At 35.1% G+C, this 24,278-nt stretch overlaps 2 protein-coding genes across 3 annotated transcripts in view; one reads left to right on the forward strand and one right to left on the reverse strand.

Annotated features, from left to right (window-relative positions):
• The first annotated feature begins 3,812 nt into the window (after nt 1-3,812).
• On the forward strand, nt 3,813-11,618 carry U2AF1_1 (Splicing factor U2AF 26 kDa subunit). 2 transcript variants are annotated; one of them, XM_035730623.2, is made up of 9 exons: nt 3,813-3,953; nt 3,997-4,147; nt 4,184-4,299; nt 4,335-4,422; nt 4,455-4,521; nt 6,293-6,369; nt 6,404-6,475; nt 6,511-6,644; nt 9,037-11,618. In XM_035730623.2, the coding sequence occupies exons 3-9, from the start codon at nt 4,256-4,258 to the stop codon at nt 9,218-9,220; spliced, it is 666 nt and encodes a 221-aa protein (XP_035586801.1). In that variant the 5' UTR covers nt 3,813-3,953; nt 3,997-4,147; nt 4,184-4,255; the 3' UTR covers nt 9,221-11,618. The 2 variants fall into 2 exon arrangements, with proteins under 2 accessions (XP_035586801.1, XP_051070609.1); XM_051210602.1 differs by lacking the exons at nt 3,813-3,953; nt 3,997-4,147 and having other exon boundaries at nt 4,208-4,299; nt 4,562-6,475; nt 9,037-9,395.
• A 3,512-nt stretch (nt 11,619-15,130) lies between these two features.
• Nucleotides 15,131-24,278, reverse strand: part of EYA1 (Eyes absent 1) — a 36,573-nt gene continuing 27,425 nt past the window's right edge. Inside the window, exons 8-10 of the mRNA XM_051210603.1 lie at nt 20,440-20,690; nt 17,940-18,040; nt 15,131-15,500 (exon numbers count right to left, since the gene is read on the reverse strand). Of these exons, the coding sequence (XP_051070610.1) occupies nt 15,420-15,500; nt 17,940-18,040; nt 20,440-20,690 (433 nt within the window). The 3' untranslated portion in view covers nt 15,131-15,419. The remainder of the gene's footprint in view (nt 15,501-17,939; nt 18,041-20,439; nt 20,691-24,278) is intronic.

The following is a 24,278-nucleotide window of genomic DNA, read 5'->3' on the forward strand; positions in this document are numbered from 1 at the left end:
ACTCCCCTATTACCCAGATGATGATTTCAAAGAAAAAACAATCATGAATCTTATCCGACAATGTTTGTTGTGATGATAAATATGAAACACTTCTAATGATGGTGTCCGAAGGAGTAACAGGCGTAAATAAGTAACCGTTTGGTGATGAATGTGGTAATCTACCAAGTTAAGGTTTTCTACAATAGAACCGCCTTTATGTTCGTGTTGAATATTATGACATTGATGCAGCTGACAGTTGATTAAAATTCCGAATGTCCTTGAGCTGTAAACGTCTATCCCTGATTTACCAATCCTTTTTATTACATCGACACCAAGTCCCCCTTGTTTATCGATTATGCTTAGTGCTTAGGCTGATATGTTCCTGGTCCCTTCGCTTTCCCTCTCTTAATCTTTAAGATGGTCATGTTAACTTATTTTATTATTGGTGAAGTAACATCTATGGAAGATCTGTGTGTACTACCTCGATGTCACATGGATTCAGTAGGATTGGTCTATCGATGAGTTTTTAGCGGCCTACTTTTATCAAGAGAACGCGATTGGTTTAATGGAAACAATTATTATTATAACCAATTGTACCAGTGATTGTTTTACCGTACTCGTTTGTTTAACTGTACTAAAGACATTCTTCTTTCTTCCGTTGATTGTGACTTTGTGCGAATTCGGTTACGCCCAGTAACCACACCTTTAACCTGGCACGACTTCGGTATTCTTTTGATACCACGAGATGTCCAACAAATACACGAACTGCCTTTTGATAGTCGACCTACGGGGGATATTATCAGTTAACTGGCACGTAGTATTCCTGTAGTGGTGATCATAGTCAACTGCGACTCGACACCACACTACAGGTTCTTCAAAACGCTCTACACACCTGTTTTTTGAATTTCAGTGACTAGTTTGTCTTCTTTATTCTTTAATGTTCCATTTGTTTTACTACTACAGCTTCTCCTTCGTTTCAATATGGTGAACTTGGTTTTTTTTGTCACGCAGCAATTTTATTGTCATTGCTAGGTATTCGACATATTTCTGCTTACCAGCTCTAATGCTCCCTTTGTTTTCTTTCGTTCGGCTATTTTTGACTTTTGTCCTCTTGTTCTTTATTTCTTCAATCCTCCTCAGGAAATCAGCAGATATCCATTTTTATGATGGTGCCTCATGCGGTACAGCATCTGCTTGCAAGTTGAAGTTAATGCTTCTTTGATCTCTTTCCAGTTGTCCTCCATAGTAGTTTCATCTTCTTTCAGTAGATTCTGTAAGGCTTGGAACCTGCTGCTGTTTTAGTGTTTCTCGGTATCTAAAAAACGTTTGTACCAAACTTTTGTAACGCCGATTCTTTAGATGCTCAGTGTTTGTCACCTCTACCCTTGGTTTTCACGTCTTCTACTGGCCTTCCCGATTTCGGTTGATATAAATTTGATCGATTTGGCTCCCAGTAATGTAATCCAGCGAAACTCATGTAACTATGTGTGGTTGCAGGTGGAATGTAATGACACATGTAACCGTTTTGCTCAAGGCACATAAATTCATAATATCCTCACCATTCTCATTCTTTTCTCTATGTCCATGTTGTCCCATGATATCCGCAACGGAAAGAAAACGCAGAAAATCCCTCCAATTCACTTCACTGGACAGTATTGTCACTTAATTTTTGTTTTGTATTTCAGCATTTACCAGCATCTCTTTTTAACCACACATTAAGTTATTCAGTCTTCCTTGCCGAGAATTTGTTAAGTGATCTTCGTTATAGATTCGCCTTTTATTAATCGATTTACTGTTGAATATTGCCATACCATTGACAGTAAGGTCGTGTTTGACCAAACTAAATGTCACGGCGTGGTTCAGTGCACGACTATCTACCTCTGATTGTTGCTGGGATCCCTGCAGATAGATATCTGATCTCATTATGTTGGGAATAATTTTATTGATACTTAGGTATCGAATTCTTGTTTAATAATTCTTTCTTTTGTTTAGAACGTTAGTTTGTGCTGGAGAAGTACTTGACAGCATAACACAAGCTGTACCGTTTGAAGCATTTTGTACCTTTGATATCATTTAGCTTCATAACTTAGAACTGTTTACATTTAACGCAGCTTGCGTTTTTGTATGGTTTAATGCAATTTACTGAAAAGAACTTCATATGCTGTACGGAAGAACATGGTTTGGCCTAATCGAATAACCTTTGGTTCGTTAGTTCTGCGTTCAAACCGAATATTGGTATTTCGGTCGTTACAACGTCTTTTTATCTGGTGTTATCCATTCTGACGTTCGCGTTTAGCTCTCCTGATAGGGTTGTCAGCTCATTTATTGAGCAATTCTCCACTATCGACTGCAGTCTCTCATGAAATTGGTCATTATCGTCTTCATTGCTATTATTGGTGGGTGCATAGTTCAGGATAACATTCATCGTAATTTCCTCACTCTTTGTTTTGAAGAATGCTTCTATCACTCTAGATCTATGAGGTTTTCATCTCATAAAAGTGTGTCCGTTTTCCCTGGACAGCATTATTGCAAATTCTTGTGTATGTAATGTATCTTGACGTCCAGAGTACAACAGTATTTCTCCCGAAGATAATATTTTGTCTGAAGTGCGTTCAGTGAATCAGTACCAAACTAAAGCCTTGTATCTACGAAATTCACAGGTTATTCTCTAAAATCTCCTAAAGAGGTGATAGGAGAAGCTCAACCTGCTACACACCAGTCACATTATTCGCAATAATGTCGAGATTAATGAAAAGATCGTCCAGTGGTCAAGGTAGTGAATGCGAAGACAATAAAGGCGTTCTTTATGAAGGCCGAGATGGGTTTAGATAAGCTAGGACCCGTGTGTCTAATCTTCACTTAACATGGCACGACCAGACAACCTTCTGGGACCAAACGATATCGGTCCGTAACGCCTCTTGACTTCTCAACAGCGTTTGGCATAATGCCGAACGGATTCCTTATAACAAGGCACACGAAGAGGTGTTTCGCTAATTCACTTCTACATTGACCTCAACACCACTTGTAGAACCGAACTTTCCGCACAATTTAATATCAGGAGTCTCACAAGGAACTATTTTGGATCATCTGCTCTCCTTGATTTTCATCAGCGATCAACTAGGTGACATTAACCCACCGACTCTCATGTATCCTGGAGATGCCAAGATATGGAGTTACATAAGAAACTGAAAAGATCCACTTGAGCTTTTAAGTGACCTCACAACAACGGGAAGATAAGCAGAGCACAACGGATTACCACTTAACCTATCAAAATGTAAAGTCGCGAATGTTCATTCCTGGAGGACAGGAACAACTTACACCCTCTATGAAAATCCACTGGCATTCTTCTCCTCAGAGTGCAGTCTAGGACGATTAATCATAGAAAGCACAGAAATCATCTGAAAGTATGTTATCTTTCAGCTGTAACAACCCTACTCTTCACTTTATTAAAGATAGGTGGACGAAATCACTCCAGAATTGTTTTTGACGCTGTTTAAAACATAGTCAAGGCCTCATCTCGAAGTAAATTAAGTCGTTTAGCCTCCTTTCCAAAAAAAAGAAATATTTCAGACCACATGCGGAGACGAGTAAATATGTTGTTGATGGAGCTTAGAAAATAAATCTGTCTAAGAGGATTAGGGGTGATCTGATAACTACACAATATGGTTGGTAAGCTAAAATGCGTTATCAAGGACACAACCACGCTCGGCGAGGCAACCCTATGAAATCGCACATCAAAGAGCAAAAACATGAATAAGCCTCTACATGTTTTCATCAAGATTAGTCACTATTTCTGAGGAAGTTGTCTCTCATTGAAATTGAAATTCTCCCTTGATTATTTTTCACATTTCAATCAACTAAACTTCTGCCTGGTAGTGTGAATGCTAAGGTCACATAAACTTTGATGCCATGATACAAACTGACTCATTCAGATCAGATTACACAAAAACTCAATACAGAGATGACCTGAACTGGTAAAGCCGAGTGGCTAGACTACCTGATATTAAACATTTTTAGAGACCTGGGACAACAGCGAAACAACATGAAAGGAACTCAAGGAAATTAGTCGGTTTAAACAAGCTCGCAACAAAAGTATTTATGTTAGAAGAGAAAGAAACAGGAATAAGACTCTTACTATAAGGATGTCATATATGTTCCATCACAAGAAGTAAAGCTATCTCCATTTTAGTACATGAACTTAAAGACGTAGTTCTGATCTCGCGGGTTTATTGTTTTATTCCGTTCGGGAAAGAGGCGCAATTTGATCCTCGTGAACATGGCGGAGTATTTGGCGTCGATATTTGGTACGGAAAAGGATAAGTAGGAGCCCATTTTCAAATTATTTGTTGATGCAGAGTAAATTGTTCGTTCTACTTCAAAATCGGTGCATGCCGCCACGGAGAGCAATGTTCAAGACTACATAACAAACCGTCTTTCGGTCAGGTACAATAGGTTTCCAACTTTTTTATGCATAGACTATTTTGCTACAAAACCTGTATATAGCTCCTCAAAATACAGCTCAGAGTGCTGATGGATCTCACAGTAAGCTATATAGTGTTTTTTGGTTATATATTTTAAAAAGATCTGGTTGTATTTAGGCACGACTAGTGTGATATTTAGGTATGTCTTCCAGTAAATATTTTTCTGCACTAGCATTTAGACGTAGAATAAACAGATGGGTATTAGATCAGAAAGATGAGCAGGAATGACAATTTTTAGGTACACTTTTGGACCGCTTAATGAACTTTAACGTCAGTGCGGATGACCGATAAGACCAAGTAGGCCAGTGCTGATCATTTATCAGGAATGTCTGTAAGTACACTTGTGTTTCACTAAAAATCTGTTTGTTGATTAGGTGTCTAATCAGTAACCATACGTGTCAAGTCCCTTGTAGATAACTTATTTTTACCGTGTTTAGTGTAGCAGTAAAGTAAAATCTCTGAAGGGGTTTATTTGCAGTCTGAAGTACTCTCGCTTTTATGGTAAGTGGATATTCTCCCTCGTTGGTAAAACAAGACTATGCTGACATCGTGTTATGTTGGTGTACAAAACTGGCTTACTAGAGTTCTTGTTAGCATTTGAGGGCTGTTGCAATAATGTCTTAAATCATCCGTAGAACAAGTTGTCTCAATGTCTATAGAAGTACGGTTCACAAATTATGCACGTGGTCTTAACCAAGAAAGCATCCTACGATGAAATACATCACTCCTTAAACGTATTGGTGAGTGACATGAGTTCTTGGCGTGTTACTCTTCGTTTGCCGTAAGCTGATTTATTTTACCATATGTAAACAGCAGCGATATGATCTATGTTATCCAGTTCCCAAAACTATTTACATTAGTGTAAACAGGAATTCGGTTGTCATCCCTTGAATGTACGTATAATGACCGATCACCTTCCATACTCCATCTTACACCTTGTGCCAGTAGTTACCACAGTAACAGTACGCTTAGTCATCCAGCGTGTAAATATAGCAACCGTTTAAATTGTTAATTCGGATAACTTTGATAAATCTGCGCAGGTTTATTGGTAGTAGTAAGAATAGTTGACTTTTGTACTTAGTGGCATTTGGGATTTGACAGATTCACATCTAAAGTTTACAATGGTTCTGCATCCGTCCATCTATAAGTATATTTTTCTTAACTAGTTGAAAAGGCTGCCTCCTAATTAACAGTAATGCAAATAAAAACAACTGACTTAAACCAGAGCTTCAGAAGATTTGCTCAAGTACGTTTGCAACAACTACAGTAAATGCAATAGTGAATGTTTTAGGTAAGATTTAGTTCCTAGCGGAATCTTCGGGATGAACGCAACAATCGTAAGAGCTGCACAGGTGTTTCAGTTGTCAGTATTTAGTACTGAATAAGCACCCATATCCAATAACTAAGTATGGACCACTCTAACAGGATTTTTACACCTAGATAAAATATAAACTATGCAATTAAATCATATTAATCGTTTATGGTATTTTGACAGCTGGTATCCAGGTATCTCCCTAGAAACGGTAGATTTTGACCAGGTTGTTTACAAATTACTGGGGGTGTGTGTATATAAGTTGGGTTTTTTAAAGACAACTTGTTTTTAAGTTCTCTGTCCTACTGGTTGGCTGAAATCCAGTGATCGTTAGATGCGTTGACTACCAGGACCAAAACAATGCACTCAGCTATAAGCAACCATAGAGCTTTGTAGATGTCTTGACAATGGTCGTTTCAGCCATGCCAGTCACTGGTTTTATTTACTGATTTAAGTTCCACAAGTTGGATAACAATTCTTCCTGAATTATTGGTGAAAACATTTTTTTATTCCTTAAAAGTCAACCTTACGGAAGTCCAAGCTCAGCAAATCTTCGACGAATTTTTCGAGGAGGTCTTTGTTGAATGTGAAGAGAAGGTAAATTTTTGTGTGATAAGTTCTTCTCTTTTAGTATGGGGAAATAGAGGAAATGAATGTGTGTGATAATCTTGGTGATCATCTAGTTGGAAACGTTTATATAAAAGTAAGCTCGTTGTAATACTTCTAACACGTTTCTAGTTCAGGCGTGAAGAAGATGCTGAAAAAGCTGTTCAGGATTTAAATGAACGCTGGTTTGGTGGAAGACCAGTTCATGCTGAGCTTTCTCCTGTCACAGATTTTCGTGAAGCATGTTGTCGTCAGTATGAACTGGGGTGAGTTTTTATGTAATTTTGTCAATATGCTATACAGTACTGTTAATAGTCATTTAATCTTCAGTCTTACATGGATGTCAGTTTGATGTGATTTCAGGGTGTTACACATTTGTCATGAGTTCTTGTGGCAACTTGAACTGATGTTTAAATGTACCATATTTACGTTGCGTATGATTGACATGAGTTCTCGTCAGTAATGAAAGGAAGGGCAGCTCGTCCAGATGGATTGGCTTCAGAGGTCTTTAAGGATGGTGGTCCAATTTCAGCGATTAGGTTGATTAACATTTTAGTTAAAATTTGGGAGTTGGACGTTAACCCGTTTGACTGGTCACAGTCACTTATCGTCCCAATATACAAGAGAGGGTCAAAATCATCCTGTGACAACCATAGAGGGATTGGTTTAACTAATATAGTATCTAAAATACTAGCCTCGATAATTATCGGACGCCTAACTAAGACTCGTGAACTGTGAACACGAGAGAATCAAGCTGGCTTCAGAATCGGTCGTGGCTGCATCGACCACATATTCACCATTCGTCAGGTTCTAGAACACAGGCATACTTATCGGCGTCCTGATGGGTTGGTGTCTGACGATATCTCAGCACGGATTCGAAAAGCTCGCTTGGCTTTTGCCAACTTGCGTCACCTATGGCGAAGGCGAGATATCCGTCTATCAATAAAAGGACGAGTATACTGCGCGGCAGTCCGTTCTGTTTTACTTTACGGCAGCGAAACATGGCCATTAAGAGTAGAAGACACTCGTAAGCTACTAGTATTTGACCACAGATGTCTTAGAAATATTGCTGGGATCGCCGGGTAAGTAATAGTGAGGTTAGACGCAGGGTATTAGGGAATGATGGTAAATCAGTTGATGAGGTTATGAATCTTCATCGACTGAGATGGTTGGGCCACGTGTTACGTATGCCTGAACACCGACTACCACGACGTGCAATGCTATCCGGTGTAGGAGATAGTTGGAAGAAAGTTAGGGGCGGCCAAACCAAAACGTGGCATCAGTGCTTGAAGTCACTAACTTCTAGTCTGAGTCATGTTGGTAGATGCAGACTACTTGGTTGGGGTCCGCGTGACTATCGTAACCAATAGTTGGAGACTCTGGGTGACATGACTAAGAATCGATCACAATGTCGTCGGTGTATACACTCTCTGTCTTCCCTTAAACTAAGAGATTAAAGCCGCTTCATATCTTTCTTTCTACCAACTAATTCTTTCTTCCTGTACTATATCCTTACATACAGTCTTTCTTTTATATATTACCACCACTGACTTAACCACTCCTATAAATCCGGTGTTCATCTTGCTGTGATAATGCGGTATGGCAACTTTAACCGATGCATATATGTGCCTGGTCCTACGTTGTAGCTAACTAACTGAATAATGATGTTCAATGCATTTTATTCAAGTCGATTTAACCGGCAGTTATACTTATGTTTTTCATGTGGTTCACAGGCTGTAGTCGTTTTTGACTTACTATGATTCTTTTGATTAAACGTAAAAGGTTGGGTCTAGTTGCCTTTTTTATAGCAACTGTCTTCATCTGGCTAGAAATTAAGTCGTGTTTGATCTACAAAATTCTCATTGCATGTTAGCAATAACTTTATTTATTTATTCTAACACATAGATATTGGTACAAGGAGACACCAAATACATATGCGCCACACAAATCTCATTTGATATGTGTGAGGGCTGTGATACTGCCCGGGTGCTCAAACCGAGGCAGGGGGTTTTCCTAGGGGACCACACCCGGAGCCTTCGACCTGAAGGTCTGATCCACAAGTCAGTGGAGCATCGTAAGGAGATGCAGTCCCATGGTAGCTGGTGACCAACGATTGGTTCATACGCCATTTGTTCCTTCAGGATACTGGAGCCCATGTGCACCATTGGTTTGGAATCAGGATTTGCCAACTTCCCTAGGTGAACTCTCCATGTCCACCAACCCGGTTAGAGCGCCGGACATTCGCTTTTCGTCCTCTCAATTTGGTAAACAACACCCCGCCACGAGAAGTCAATGAGTAGGGCTTCCCTGGCAGAGGCTATATACGCGTGACTATGTGAGAGCATTTCGAGAGGGAGAACGGACTCTCCCCACTCTCTGCCGTGCCAGGGCATTCAGGGGCAACAATAACTAGCTGGTGCAATTGTCTTGACGTTCCATGCTGATCATAACTAACTAACACCAACGTGAATGACAATTTTTATTTGGGCGATCACAAATAATGTGGGATGATTTATTTGATTAGAAGTTAGTAACATTGTCCACATCATGACCCTTTCTATCTATGTTTGCACTTGGATTGTGTATTTTGCCGAACTCCTAGTTTGCTGAATCAAATTACTAATCATAAGGTTGTGTTTCCGTCTCAATTTCTTCCAGGGAATGTACAAGGGGTGGCTTCTGCAACTTCATGCATTTGAAACCCATTTCCAGAGAACTTTGTCGTAAATTGTACAATCGGAGCAAGAAACGTTATGGGAGAAGACGTCGATCACGTTCTCATTCACCGTCCAAGAGTCGACGTCGCCGTTCAAGATCAGCTGGTCGTGCGTCAAGGCGTTAGGTTTTCTTCCGCGTGACCTGGTGTATAATTTATTTCCGTTTTTTGTATATGGTTTCACTTCTGTAAACTGTTACGATCCACATCAAATGGTAGAATGTCCATTCCAGCTTTATGAGGCGTTTTACGCTGTATTAAATATACATCTTATAACTATGCTTCTGCTGTTTATTTTGCTGTACGTTTATTAGAGTAGCAAGGCGTCTAGTTAACTAACCACTAATTGATTTTCAATTATTCATGATTGTGTTTCTTGCTCGATAAACAGTTGGATAAATATGATGCTTTAGCTCCCATTTATCAACGCTGTATGACGTGGAAGTGACATAAATACGCTCCACATTCATCATATCTGAGTTCATTACAATTGTCAGAAGAAAAAGAAGTTAATATTTTTGATGTGGTCAAGTTCACAGATATTTTCTAAATCTTATCAGATTTGTTGTTATAAATCTCAAAATTTAACTGCTCTGTGGGTTGTAGCGAGATTTGATACTAAGGTTATTATTTGATTAAAGCCTTTGGCTTCATAGCTAGTCGAAATACCCTCTCTCTAAGTACCTGACCTGAATATTTTTAGTTTAGAAAAGAAAGTCCTGTCTAACTGATTGGGTTTCGAGCAGATATGCTTTCGTAGTTGTTTTCCAGGTTTCACGTACGACATTGGAATTCCTCCACGAGCAAACCTCATTCCTGTACTATCTTTTCGCAAATAATTATATACAGCGAAAGTCGTGGTACTTTGACAGGAGGACTGTGTATCGGGTTATCTAATTAGGATGCTAAATGAGGGTTTATTTTACACCCAATAAAATGCCTGGATCCACTCATTCTTAGGAGTTATTTACATTGACTAACAATCAGCTCTCTATAGATCGGACTGTACTGTACTAGACCTTAATTAATAACTTACTATGTGGTCGCATGTCTACAATGTCATGAAATCAACAATTCATAACCAACAGAAATAACTAACTACGTTATGTAACTTTTCTATATTTGGTTACGTATCACGTGGGATTAAGAAAGTTGGCTTTGTATGTCACTCACACTCCAGATGAGTTACTTCGAAGTTGTTGGTGGTGAACGGTCAACCAGGTATTTTCATCCATGTGTAATTATGAATCATGGTAGTTGCTTAGGTTTTATTTATGGTTGTTCCTTTTGTGATCTTCACTGAGACCATTGGTTGACTGTATTTTGTTTAGTTGCCGGGGCAACTGTCATAGTCTGATATCCAGGTCTATGGTCCTCTTGTGGATATGGAGTCCCTAAATACGACTTATTAGGAAGGAAACCGATATTGAGGTGGGTCTAAGGTCAATCTTCAGCACATTTCTGTTACATTAATTTACTATGATTATATTTAGTAAAAACCACTGTCCATCTGTCTTAATCATTGATTGATACATAACAGATTAATTTGAAATGTATTTTTAGTTCTAGGGTCATCATTAATAAAGCTTTCATTAGAAAATTGCACTTCTCACTCTAATTAGAGGGCTGAGTTGAAATAGTGCGGTCTACTATATTAAATTTGGAGTTAGGAAATGTTACCCCGGTACTTGAACGTATCTGATCTGTTGTGAAAGTCAAGAAACTCAACGACATTTGTCTGATGAGGATTCATATACAATTCTTATCATCCGCTGCTTCAATAATGAGGATGGAACCCTGTTCTGGTCAGTAACTGATAAACGTTAGATAACCATTGAAAACCTGGACAACTGCTTCGTCCTTGTATATGTCTCGTCGACAGTGTTCATCTGTGGATCGAACAAAAGTATTTTTGATCTCGTCCGCTCACGCCTAAACTGTCACGTCCCTACGAACACTTATTTGAACTGGAATATTCATACCACATCAAGAGTGTGCACTATGGAATGCTGAAAAAGTGTTTCCTCAAGCAAATGCTCTGGCACTGTTTTACAACATTGCCGAGTTTATAATCCTTTGGGCAATACCAAGTTTGACACTTGGTTCCGTTTCTATGACGACCGCTCCAACGCTAATCTAAACCAGAAAGATTCGTGTTTTGAAATTAACATAAGGGAGATCAAAAAGGCTCCACTGTCATCTTACCACGAAACCCACGCGATAGGAAACTCGTACAAACGTCCATCTGTCAACCTTTCGGTGACCTTTGTTCTATTTTCAGTACCTATGATCAATATATGAAGCTAGTGATCCGTAATAACAACGGTGCTGATATGGTTACTCGGGTACATGAGTTCATTAAGCTGCAAGCCAGTTCAAATTCCCAATGTTTATCATAAGTCTTTAATCTAGAAAGATCACTGACACCTGCACACTGTTAGTGCATCTCCTTGATTAAAACCTAAATTTAAGCAACAAAAATCCTGTCTATATTGTTATATCCGAGCAGAGATTAAATCACGAGTAACTCCTGAGACATATTAATTGACTAATATTATCTCTGTATTCTTATGGTGTAACTATTCAATAATTAGATTATGTATATTTATATTCCTCTTATTATAAGCTTTATTTTGACCTATTATTTATTATTGTAGGATTTACGCCTCTTAAGCTACGTTCAGTTTATTAACTGCTGCCTCCCACTTTTACAGTCACTTTTTGGCTTTATTGTGTACAAATGTTGTTTCCTATTTTATGATGCGTTGCGGTCTGTTTGGTTGATATACAAACACAGTATGTTTGAAATAAATGATTCGATTCGCATAGTGGAAGCTGGTACTGGTGTTCTGGACTCAAGTGGACGGGCATAAAGTCACGACATATATACTGATATTGTTATACATGGCATTACAAAAACTATTGGTGTTATACATAGACCTAAAAGGTCAATTTTATCAACAAATAAACTCTTTGTCAAACTCATTAGATACCAGTAATGGAGAGGTAGGATAATAAGTTTGTCAGAAACGCGTCAAATTACCATTTCAGAGCAACGCAAATTTACAATAAACATCAATGACCAGTTTTACTGTCATCAGATCGAAACTGCTTACAACATCAAATATATTGACGGTTAGCACTTAAAAAGTATATTTATATCATTTCAAAAATCGTTTTCTTTTTTCCCAAAATATGCTACAAAAGTGTGTTGCAACAATATTTTTATAAACCAACCAGATAACTATAAATAATTTTGTTCAATAATACATTTATAAATATTATATACCTTTAAGCTAAGTGGCTTGATAGCAATGGAAACCGGTTAGAATTTTTTGTATCTCGTGAAGTACTCTCCATAATGTAGTTAGTTCGGTTTTATCTAATTGATTATTCGTAACCGTTTTGTAGTATTGATCTTTAATTTGGCATTTGAAAACTATGTTTGTTAAACTAGCAGTTACATTTTGTGTAGTAGTATTTAAACCGTCCACAGTTCCACGTTCGAAGAGAATGATGCTTAAAAGTAACAAGTAGACGTTATTCCCAGTGAATTTCATACTTAATAACTCAAATCTATATATATATATATATATATATATATATATATATATATATATATATATATATATATATATATATATATTGTGGGATTTGCTGTACGTTACCTTGTCAACCGTTTCTAATAGAAACCGGATTGATTAATTTGGATGGTAGGGAACTATAATTACTGTTATAGTCTTTTTAGCGAGTTCCCTTAGTTACAATGTGGTAAAATTACTTTAAGCTGTCGAAATCACTCAGTATACATTCACAATTCTATGTGGTTCACGAAACGTACTGTATTTGCTGGCGTATATTTATTAGTTGCGTTCAGTCATTGGACCAGTTAACACGATATAAGTTGTCACCAGTTTATACCATTCAAGAATATATAAACTCGTGAAACTAGTGTTTGTTGTAGATCTTGGAATTATAATAGCCGTGATCGAATTTCTTACATTACTATTATTATCATTATTTTGTGAAATATAAGGAGATACTACTATCTTCTTTTGAATTATTTACTTTATCTATGAAGTAAAATAACAGAATTGTTACAACACCGTACAATTAGGACTTGTTAACGGTGTGTACATTCTTGACATTCCTATATAACGGGGGCGAGAAATGACAGTTCAACATTCAGTTTATCGAAAACGTACTTGGAACGGTCTTTACCTGAATTTCAATAATTTCCGTTCAATCAGTCACAAGAAAGCATTGGTTAAAACTATTTTGTATAGTAGAAAAGGATATGTAACACCGACAAACTGAAAGAATTGATAGACGTGGAAAAACTCCCTAAAAACAACTACTTCCCATAGAAATTTATTGATAAATATAAAAAATCTAAAGAAAATAAGATGGGTGTGGCTGCAGTCAAAAAACCAGCATCTATGAATTTCAACTTTAATTGTGATGACGTCGCAAGCACATTCAGCAGGAGACTTAACACTGCATTAGCCAGAACTTACTGGGCAGCCAAAATATTACTGTGTAAAACAACATGTTCAATAACCCTATCAAAGATCGACAAGTACCTCTTTCATGTTACTGCCAGATGTCTTTATAAATTTACGTGTGCCTGCTAAAGTAGCTATATTGGCAGGACAGAAAGGAGCTCATATCTTAGATTTTTCAAACAAGAGAGACAACTACTTTAAACAGTGCAATCACTAAACACCTCTTGTATACAGAACATTAGGTCGATACTTCGCAATCTTTAAAGGTGATAAATTGGAAAATTGTTTGAATATTTTTGAAAGAAAGGAGTTAATGAAAGCTCAGCTGAAAACCGATGACCAAGGAAGTGAGAATGGTTATAAAAACTTCTTTCGGATGTAAATGTTAGGTTTTTGAACATGAATTCCGATAGCTTCAGCAATATGCAGCAGACAAACTCATAAATCATGTGGTAAATTTGATGGGATATTATAGATAATCTTAAAAGCTTTATTCAAGTCAACTTGACGTCCTGTGTCCACCAAGTGAGCGGGAATAGAACTCTTACATATCCTTTCCTCAACCAAGACGAATAGTGCTCTGCTCTGAGATGAAGGACTTGTCGAATTGCATGTCTTACACAACTGGCTTCACAGGAGCAGTTGATTTGTTAAATACACATAGATGTGGCGAATTCTAACCAGTCTGTCTTTATCTATGGTTTTCATTATTGGGCGGCTCATTTTCATAAATATTATACCCATAAATTCTATTTAAAATTATTAATATGTTATACCGCAACATTTGACGAATAAGAATCAGCTAGTAAGTGAATAAGTTGCAACATTTAAACTAATCGAAAATGGTTTACAGCAAACATGAATAGCTAGTTAATTAATTTTATTTGTGAAGCCGACGAACTGTTTTCATCCTTCAGGCATATATATGTCTACAAGGAATCAGTCGCTGACTCTGTAAATACCTGTTGACTGAGATAAATGAGGACATTCTATGTTTATTCACAGCCGTCACTTAATCTTAGGGCGTTATATTTTAGGATTATTTCAATAGGAAACTATCACAATGTTTTACGAAAAGAAATAACCCACCAATACGAACTTTTTAGGTCAGATATTTGAGGTTGTCAATTATTCTCACTCATTAAAAGTTGGAAATATGAAAAAATACTGAATTAGCTTATATACTTTCAATCAGTATTTGTTCCATTTATCTTGTAATTATATATTGGTTCAACATATGGTGCTGATCAACTCAGTTTTAATGAACTAGGTTCGCTAAACCAGTTTAGCATCAGAATCATTTCGGTATCTTATCATGAACATGTACAGCTTTTAAATATCAGCTAAATAATCTCTTCTCTTACTTCTGTCCTTGAATGAGTATGCTATCTGCTCCAGATCTATCGTCTTTGTTGTTCATAATCGATTGAATGTTTATGAAATATTGGCATACAATAATATTGAAGCGTGCTATTCATGCCACTGAATTCTATCGAATTTAGATATCCACAATATGTTACCTGTGTTTTTCGCATTGGTTGGGGTATACTTTAAAAGAAAACCCACAGACTTAATAATGTGTTAATTGATAGATTCAGTATTTATTACAAAACAAACGCTGAGAAATGAATCAAGTAATTAATAATAATATTGTATATCTAAGATGAAATATGTACATGTTAGATTTGTTAAAGATAGGTACTTTATTTTCTAAAATAAAAACGTAAGTTGTTTTAATTTATATTATACGAAATATACTACTAATAATAATAATGCAAGAGCAAAAATCAAAAATGAATACTTCACATAGGATTATTAAATTATAAGTATCCTAAATCCAAAGCGTGATTTAAAGCATTCAAATCCGAATGAGTATTTATTCTCCAAAATGGCCAATGGAACTAAAATTTTCAAAATAAAAAAAACAGGTTTTTTCAAAAAATTCTTCCCATCTGTATAGACACGTTATTAAGTGTGTAATTCATTTAAAATATAGGAAGAGGTTTTGTGGAGATTTTGGTAATTTCAATAGTTGAAATCATCAGTCGATTGAAGCTAGACCACCATGGAAAACCTGGTAACACTGAACGGCCGTTTCGTCCTAGTATAGGACTCCTCAGCAGGGCGCATCCACGACCTCGCTTCTAGATATTCGAACCCAGGACCTATCAGTCTCGCGCGTGAGCGCTTAACCACTAGACCACTAAGCCGGCACAAATGGAGTTAATGCCCAACTTCAACCAATCCACGAAATTGAGCGACGTATCCACCACTGTCATCAATGATTTACTATCTCACAACATACCCAGTTGAACTCTACTGGTCACTGCTTCTCACTATAACTCCAGGATATACCTCTTGAAGATTAAAATGTAATCAATAATCATTCTATTCATTTTAAGTTGTTGAAGCTTTCACTTCTATTAAGATTTTTGATTTGTAAACTAAAATAAAATCAAATTGGATAGTTCACACGGAATCCTCAAGATCAAAGGAAAAGAGGAAGACCAAAGAGCACATTAAGTCGGGAAATGGAGACAGACATGAGAAAAATGAACAAAAACTGGATAGAACTAGAAAGGAAGGCCCAGGACAGAGTGGGTTGGGGAATTCTGGTCGGGGGTCTATGCTCCATTTGGGAGTAACAGGCGTAAGTAAGTAAGTTTTAAAACACTGAAGAACATGGTGTTACTACGTAATAGGATAAATATTTTTAAGAACATTGAAGGACTCAAACAGTTAGTTAGGTTGTGTTAAAAATGCTTAAATCTAACTCAATAAAAGATGATGTTGTCAACTGATATATATACATTTGACAGGTTCAATCATTTCTTTCAAAGATACCTAAATTTAGGCAATGAAATGTGTCATTTCTTCCATGTGCATTTTGAATATGATATTAAGATATGAATTGTAGAAATTTTTAAACAGTTTATTAGCACGATTTTTATCGTTATAGGTTAGATAAAATATAGTCTCCTAGATAGCAGTCAGGAATTTTGTTCTCTTGAGATTTTCAACGAATATACTACCACGACCAGGTTCCTAAGGGCTCCACATAGACACTCCGTCTCCTTGACTGTAACATCTTTTATTGAGTTAGATTTAAGCATTTCTAACATAGTCCGACTAACTGTTTGAGTTTTTAATAAGATTATGATCTTCAGTATTCTGGAACTACAACCCCAAATATTGTTATCGAATCTTGGTTTTATTGAAAAAATTTTCTTTAGAACAATTTACTTTTCACTATTGAACAATCGACATATTGCAATAAAATGTATTTGATTATTTTAAATGAATTACACTTAATAACTCGCATGTGCTTTAGGAGAAACCATTGAAATACCCAATGAACTCATTATATACTTCAAACATCGTTGTTACTTCAGCAAGGGTTTGTAATTTCCTGTCATCGATCTCTTAGATTTAATATGTTCAGTCTCGGTTAGTATGTATGCATGCTGAACGGATCGTTTAAATAGTGAAATTAGATCACAAATTTTGGTAGAGTTGAATTTTTTACTAGCATTAGAATCTGAAATGTTCATTTCGTCCTATTTTAGAAATTGTTGACTGAATATAACGACATCTGTGTTGATGTTCACACTAAAACTCGAGTCTAGTACACATCGTTTCTTTATTGCAATATTTGAACAGATTACTTCAAGTTTTCACTAATATTGCTTACTTACTTACTTACGCCTGCTACTCCCAATGGAGCATATGTCATCACTAATATTGGAGTATATATGTTAGAAAATTTGAAAGTAATTAGTTAATGCGTTTGTTCAATAGGAAATTTGAGCTTTTTGATTTCGTTGCATCAGTATGAATTCTAATGTACTTGTATCATAGAAGACAGACGAGTAGAAAGTTATGAATAGAATAGATTATTTATATTTGATAAAATAACACTTGATAGTTTCACCCAAGATTTCGGATGACTGTTCTCATTGTTATTCCCATAATAAATTCGGAAGATAAACCACTAACCTAACATTCAGGTATCGAGTACCTAAGAAACGCAGTGTAATCTTTTTTCAAGAGTCTGGAAAGGAATAGTGAAGGGGACTAGATGGGAATAATACAGAAGAAACAGCCAACTTCCAAGTTTACAAAGTTGGATTCTCAATAACTGAATGCAGGAACTTAATCATAACTTGTAATATACGAATCATAATTATAATTTTGTGAAAGTAGAAAGATTTTCATCAAAATGTATACCCACAATCAGACGATTACTGATTCACACATAGCTCAATAGATATAGTTGCAAAACCTTATTGCTAGTTGTCTGTCACTAACAAATTATAATTTATTCACTAAAATAAATTAACCTGTTTTGCAGCGTCTTCTTCTTCTTTACCATCTCCGATAACTACGTAAGTGCATTTTCTTCCAAATCTCGATGCGATTCGTTCAAAACAATTCTCTTTACCTATTTCGATACAAAAAAAATTAATTTAGGTATCCATATACATCTGTTATAAGCAAGGAGGTTTATATATATATATATATATATATATATATATATATATATATATATATATATTTGAATGGTGGCTAACAGTGAAATCCAGGAAATGCGCTTCATTTTGTTTGGTACTCATCAGTTGGATTTACCTGGATAAATAATGTGTCTCATGAACCCAGTTTCTAATGTGTTGTCATTTGAAGCAAAGGGTACTGGGTTAAGCTTTTGTATGAACATTAATACTAGATAAGGGAACACCTAAAATATGACCAGTTTATAGATACAGATATTATTTAAGAATACTTTTAAAGAGCTCATATCCATTGGCGAATATCAATGATAAAGGAATACGAAAAGTACAAATAATGATACAATACGCTCAGAATTAATTTAATCTAAATTCCGAATTCATGAATATAATATCTAATAGATGGAGTTATATGTTACATGGATCGTTACTGTTCGATTTTTTACTAAGATTACTGTCACAAATAGATTTATACTTCGATAAAATAGTATGTATATTTTAACCAAGTACGTAATCCTTGGATGAAAACAATTCAAGTAGCTGATACTATTCTTATAAACAGTACATCATTGAGAGAATTTAGTAATTTACGAGATGGATTTTGGTAATATTGTTATTCATTGCAGATAGATAGGGATTCAGCTGATTTTCCAATTACGGGTTCTTTTATTCGGTACTGAGCTACAATTCATGTGTGAAGGCAAGCAGTACTACCTGGATTCTCAAAACGAATTATGTGTTTCGAGTCTTGAATCTCTTATCTTATGGATGGTGGTTCTACGCCTTCCTTAAACTACATCAGTCAAACTTACTTTACAAAGAAACAAACTGTTCGAATTTCGTCAAATACTTTAATTCATTCGTATCTTATCACATGGTCTGTTTCACACTCAGCTACTACATTGTCAGCTTGTCAAGAACTTAAATTTTGTTCCAGAAGTAGTCATTTTACTAGGATGCATATGTAACAAGTTCACTTTTCTGTGTACTTTCAAGCAAATCTAAGCATGTTTCAAACTTAGTTTGAGTTGTTCAGATGTATTCACGTTTTATATCCCTCCAAATATAAGTGTATACTTTTCAGTTCTCTTGGTTAATTCTTTTTTCAAACTGCATCATATGTCGTAGCTATCACTAATGCCGATAAAATTCCTTCGACTTCTCTATTTTTTATCTTGTTAATTCCTCTCGTTGTGATTAAGCCAAGTCGAGTTGATACTAATTTGTCCAAGATGCTATGTTATTTTTAACTTACTAATTTAGATTCAGAAACCTCTCTTCGATACGCTGAGTATCTATAACTTATAAAAATGAGGAACAAGCCTTTTTTTAGTGATAGATAATAGTGCTTCCTATATGTGACTTGTCAGCTGGTCGCTTTGAAACCTTACATGCTGCTTTTTCCTTTGACATATGGAACTAGTTAATATAACTCATGAGGTACATGTTGATGTACTGGGATAGTATCAATAAATTTGTGTAATGGCTAGTGATACGATCCAGCTAGCTGGATTAAAATAGGTCGAGAGGAATTTGCATCTACAGACAACTGGTTGAAAACCGATTGTTTCACACACCAAACCACTACTTCACTTTGAATCCAATAGTTATCATTTTCCTAATGCCTTGGTACCATCCATTGAGTTGTTGGTTTACTAAAGTCACCTCCATAGAGGAAGACTTTATTACTCTCCAAAAACTTTATGAGACCATATATTCTATTACTATTTATTGATAGATAAAAAATGACTGAATACTTGCTGGTAAATATAGTTTGATTATTGAGTTATAATAGAGAGGTTATTTTGTATCAAATTTACTCAGTTCTGCAGATGCATTTATAAGATTTAGTTATTCTTAATAGCATCAATAAAAATTAATAACAACTAGGCTCGTAAAGATGTACTGTCAAATAAATAGATAGTTTTATTTATATTAACAACAAAACATAATAACAGCAGTATGCAAGGGTTCGAGCTGTGCTATAAAAAAACTCCTAACTAAAGGCAATGAACGAAGCAGTCTGCACAAGACGAACATATACCAAATGCATTCCACAATATTAACAACTAAAGAATCTGGACCCTTACATATGTATAACTTCATACTGACTGAACAAATCTAATGGCTATCTGGACTCAATAGAGGCCTCATTCATATTTGAAGCGGAAGATATTAGATTCGGGTTTCAGTATGAACACCAACACTGGTATCTACTTACACTCAGTTGATGAGGCCCATGCAAGATGAAACGTGTATTCTGACTTTACTAACCATTCAAATTAAATGTGTATACAAAAATACTTTTAATATTTACAAATGATTTGAAACTTACCAACTTTTGTAGCAGAATAAATATTTTCAATTTGAAATGAATTACCATATCCATAGAGTAAAATTTTTGCTAATGATGGTATAAATTGTGTTGTTGTTACTATTATATTAACACTATCTTCACGATTATTAATTTTCTCTGTTGCTTTTATAGCCATACTTAACCAATGATCAGTTAATATATCCAAATTATTTTTTAAATGAATCCATTGATTTGCTTTAGGATAACCTAAAAGTACACTAACATTATGTCTAAGAAATTAAGAGAGAGAGGGAGAGGGAGAGAGGAAATGTGTAGATATTGTGCATGTTTGAAGGAAATAATGTTTATTTTAAAATAAATTTTTTTAATAGTTAAATTCATGAGACCATTTCATCTTTACTATGGGATTGGTTTTTAATAGTGACTTGGCTTAGATCGACTCATTAATTCAACCATTAAACTTACTACAATCTCTACAAACTCCTATTCTGAAAATAAGTTTTTTAAAAAAAATCATTTTAAAGGCAAGGTTTATTTTGATAACCTTTTACAATGAACTGTATACACTGATAGTTCTCATCTCAATCCTATATGAGATTTTTTCTGTGTAGTGAATAATAAATAATTCCATTGAATATTAGGTGGTTCGAAATAGTTGAGAGGATACTCTGAATCAAGGTAGCATATCAGTCAGGACTTGTCAGTAAGGCTCGCATGAAAACTTGGGAGAAGAGTACTCCTTGTGAGATAAGTGACCGTGTGATGGATTACCACTGTGACTAGAGTTTTGTAGTTTTTAATAATTCTATAAGTGGATCCAAACTACAACAAAATAACTACGGTATGACTTCTAGCTCATACAACTTCGTAATAGATATGTGTAACGTTTCTTTCAAATAACCTGATGAATGAAATTACTTTTATGGGGTCCTGTGAAGGTTGTTGAATTTTAAATTAAGTGTTCATTGTAAAGCCGAAAGTTCGTGAGATGGATTCCTGAAAAAGTCATGGATGCAGTCTACAGATGAGCTCACTAATAGGACGAAATAGCTGTCAAATGCTACCTGGTTTTCAATGGTTATCTGACCAAAATCACTATTTGATGCGAAACTTCGAATAATAATAATAATAATAATAATAATAATAATAATAATACTTTTTAATCATCTAATTACAATCCAAAAGTCGAATAAAAAAAGAGCAAACACATGAATTTACTCTATTTAACTATTTTGTAACAGTTAGTTACTTGTAACCAATAAATATGCTAAAATAAGATAGAAAATATTATACTTTAATTTAATTACTAGAAATCATTCTAAAATGCAATATTCGACAATACGATGAACGATAAAGTTAGTAAGCAAATAAATATCAAAACAAATACTAAATTTTACTGGTTAAGATCATGAGTCAATTGAAGCTAGACCATCATGGAAAACCTGAAAGTACTAGACGGCCGTTTCGTTGTAGTATGAGACTCTTCAGCAGTGAGAATACACGATCCCGCTTCGTGATATTGGAACGGTGTTAATGTCTAACTCCAACTAATCCTCGAAATGAAGAGACACATTCACCATTGTTTTCAGTGAGTTACTATCTCACAACAGACCCGGCTGAACTTTACTGATCACTGCTTCTCACTAGAACTCCAGGAAATACCTCTTGAAGCTAGTCACTAGTGAGTACATGTTGATTCATATCAGAAGCGTTTGACTCATGATCTCAATTACTGAAATTACTATAATATCCGTGAAAACCCTTCTGATACAAATACTAAAATTATAGTAACATGTATTTTGTAAAATGATTAAGTATTAGGTTAGGTTTAGAGCTATGATTAGTCTATATAATATTAAGGGATTATAACCTCCAGCTGAAAAAACGACCTATAATATACAGATTGACAAATACTTATATCGTTAAAACATTTGGAAAAATTCCAAGAAACTTTGAAAACTCATTAATCAAGTTCAAATACTGTATACATTTTAATTTTACTTGGTCAGTATAACTTTTTCATTAAAAACCATTTTCTCAAGTTGCTTTCTAATTGGCTGAGAATGAACTTCCCTTTCTTAGGGTCTGTTTTGTCATGACGTATTACTGAATTTCTCTGCTAAAATATTTATCATTTTATTCTGAAGATCATTATAAATTTATAATTTATTACGGGAGCATTTGGTCGTTATGGGCTTTTAGTATTTAATGTTGTGAATATATACAAAACAAAATAAAAGAAAGTTATAACAGTGTGAAAATCAAGTATGTGACATATTTTAGGGAAGATTGACAATATTAACAGAGAAAGCATTTAAGATGTCTGAGGGTTAAGTTGGAGTATTCCGTTAATTCAAGCAGGAGGTATCCAGTAAGATTATTATTTTTAACATTTCTACTAGAAAATAACCAAGAACAACTCGGCCTGAAGTCCTAATAAGCTTACTGTAGGTCCCAAGGCAGGGTAAAGGATGGGGATTGGTTGGCAACCCCATCCCATTAAAAACCTTGCTAGAATACACTAACCATAAAAACCACTTTAAGTAAATAGGATTGTTAAACTGAGAAGCTAATTAGTTTATATGCCTAAATTCATGAACTTAAAATGTCTTTGCTTTAGAAGTACCAAGAAAATTTTCTGATATTCCAGATAAGATCAGTCATTTCTATTTTTGTTGATTTTTTCACTTATTTTTTCAATTAGTTATTAGCTCAGCGGATGGAAGTATAAATCTAAAGACAGGATTACATAATCGGTTAGTTATGTAGGAATAAGTGTAAGAGTTAAGTAATTTAGAAATTAAACTGTTGATAATAATGTATGGTGTTATTTATAATATTAATTATATGTATTTAGTAAGAAGAGTGCAAAGAAAATCATATAGTCAGATTATTAAGATAGGTAGATTACTTGAAAATAGAACCAGTGTTTAAAATTGAATGAAAGCGAAAACTATGAGGAACGTAAGAGTAACTAAGTAGAGGGTCAGGGTAAATATAGAGACCGGATGAAAAACTTCTGTTTATAAAATTTTCTGAGCCATCAATATGTGGTATTAATTTATGCCTAATTGTATATCAGTTTAGAGCCTTGACTGGGAACTACTGAAAAGAAATATTTCTCTGCTCACTGTATGCTTTTTAATTCATGTGTCACTGAATTTTAGGTTTATGTACCAAATCTACTTTTTATACTTTAGATTCTTTCTGATGGACAGTGGAATTTTGTAAAAATATTTGCGACTTAGTGACATTAACGAGGCAATCCACACAAGGTACCAAAAAAGACTTATCAACTGCAGTTCTAAACATCAATGTCAAGATCCTAACAACCAATACATATTATTCACTTTACTACTGTTGCAATAATAAGTAATATGTAGCGTTAAAGCAAATTTTACTTCCAGTTTAGCCATAAACTCCGTGTGAAATCATTATTACTCACTTCATTGTTTATTAAGCACTAATATTTTCCAATAAAACAATGTATTTGAAAAGCTTTTCTACCGCCGATAATTTCAGGTTGAAGAAGCTACAAATCCAAGATTTGCGAAAATGCGTGGCTACATATTTTATAAGTTAAAATCAAATAGAAACAAGCCTACTATCAATTTCATGTCCGTTAATGTATCCGGTAAGTTACACAAATAAAACAGAACACACATTTGGTTATCGCTTTATCACTTAACTTCAGATAATTAGCCGATGCATATATTTAGCCTTCATAAATCATCTTTATCTACGTATAACATCATGAACGTCTACTTAATTTCTTAGGACGCAGTTTTGGGAATTTAAATTACAAGTTCACTGGTATATTAAAGACTAAATTTGAAGTAAAAGATTTTCATACGCCA

This window comes from Schistosoma haematobium, chromosome ZW, assembly GCF_000699445.3.
Source record: "Schistosoma haematobium chromosome ZW, whole genome shotgun sequence".
Taxonomy (NCBI): domain Eukaryota; kingdom Metazoa; phylum Platyhelminthes; class Trematoda; order Strigeidida; family Schistosomatidae; genus Schistosoma; species Schistosoma haematobium.

Excerpts from the sequence above, each read along its gene's own strand:
- U2AF1_1 (XM_035730623.2), top strand. The coding sequence starts at position 4,256 with ATGGCGGAGTATTTGGCGTCGATATTTGGTACGGAAAAGGATAA. Across the intron at positions 4,300-4,334 it reads TTTGGTACGGAAAAGGATAA|AGTAAATTGTTCGTTCTACT; the intron begins GTAGGAGCCCAT and ends TTGTTGATGCAG. Across the intron at positions 4,423-4,454 it reads ACAAACCGTCTTTCGGTCAG|ACTATTTTGCTACAAAACCT; the intron begins GTACAATAGGTT and ends TTTTATGCATAG.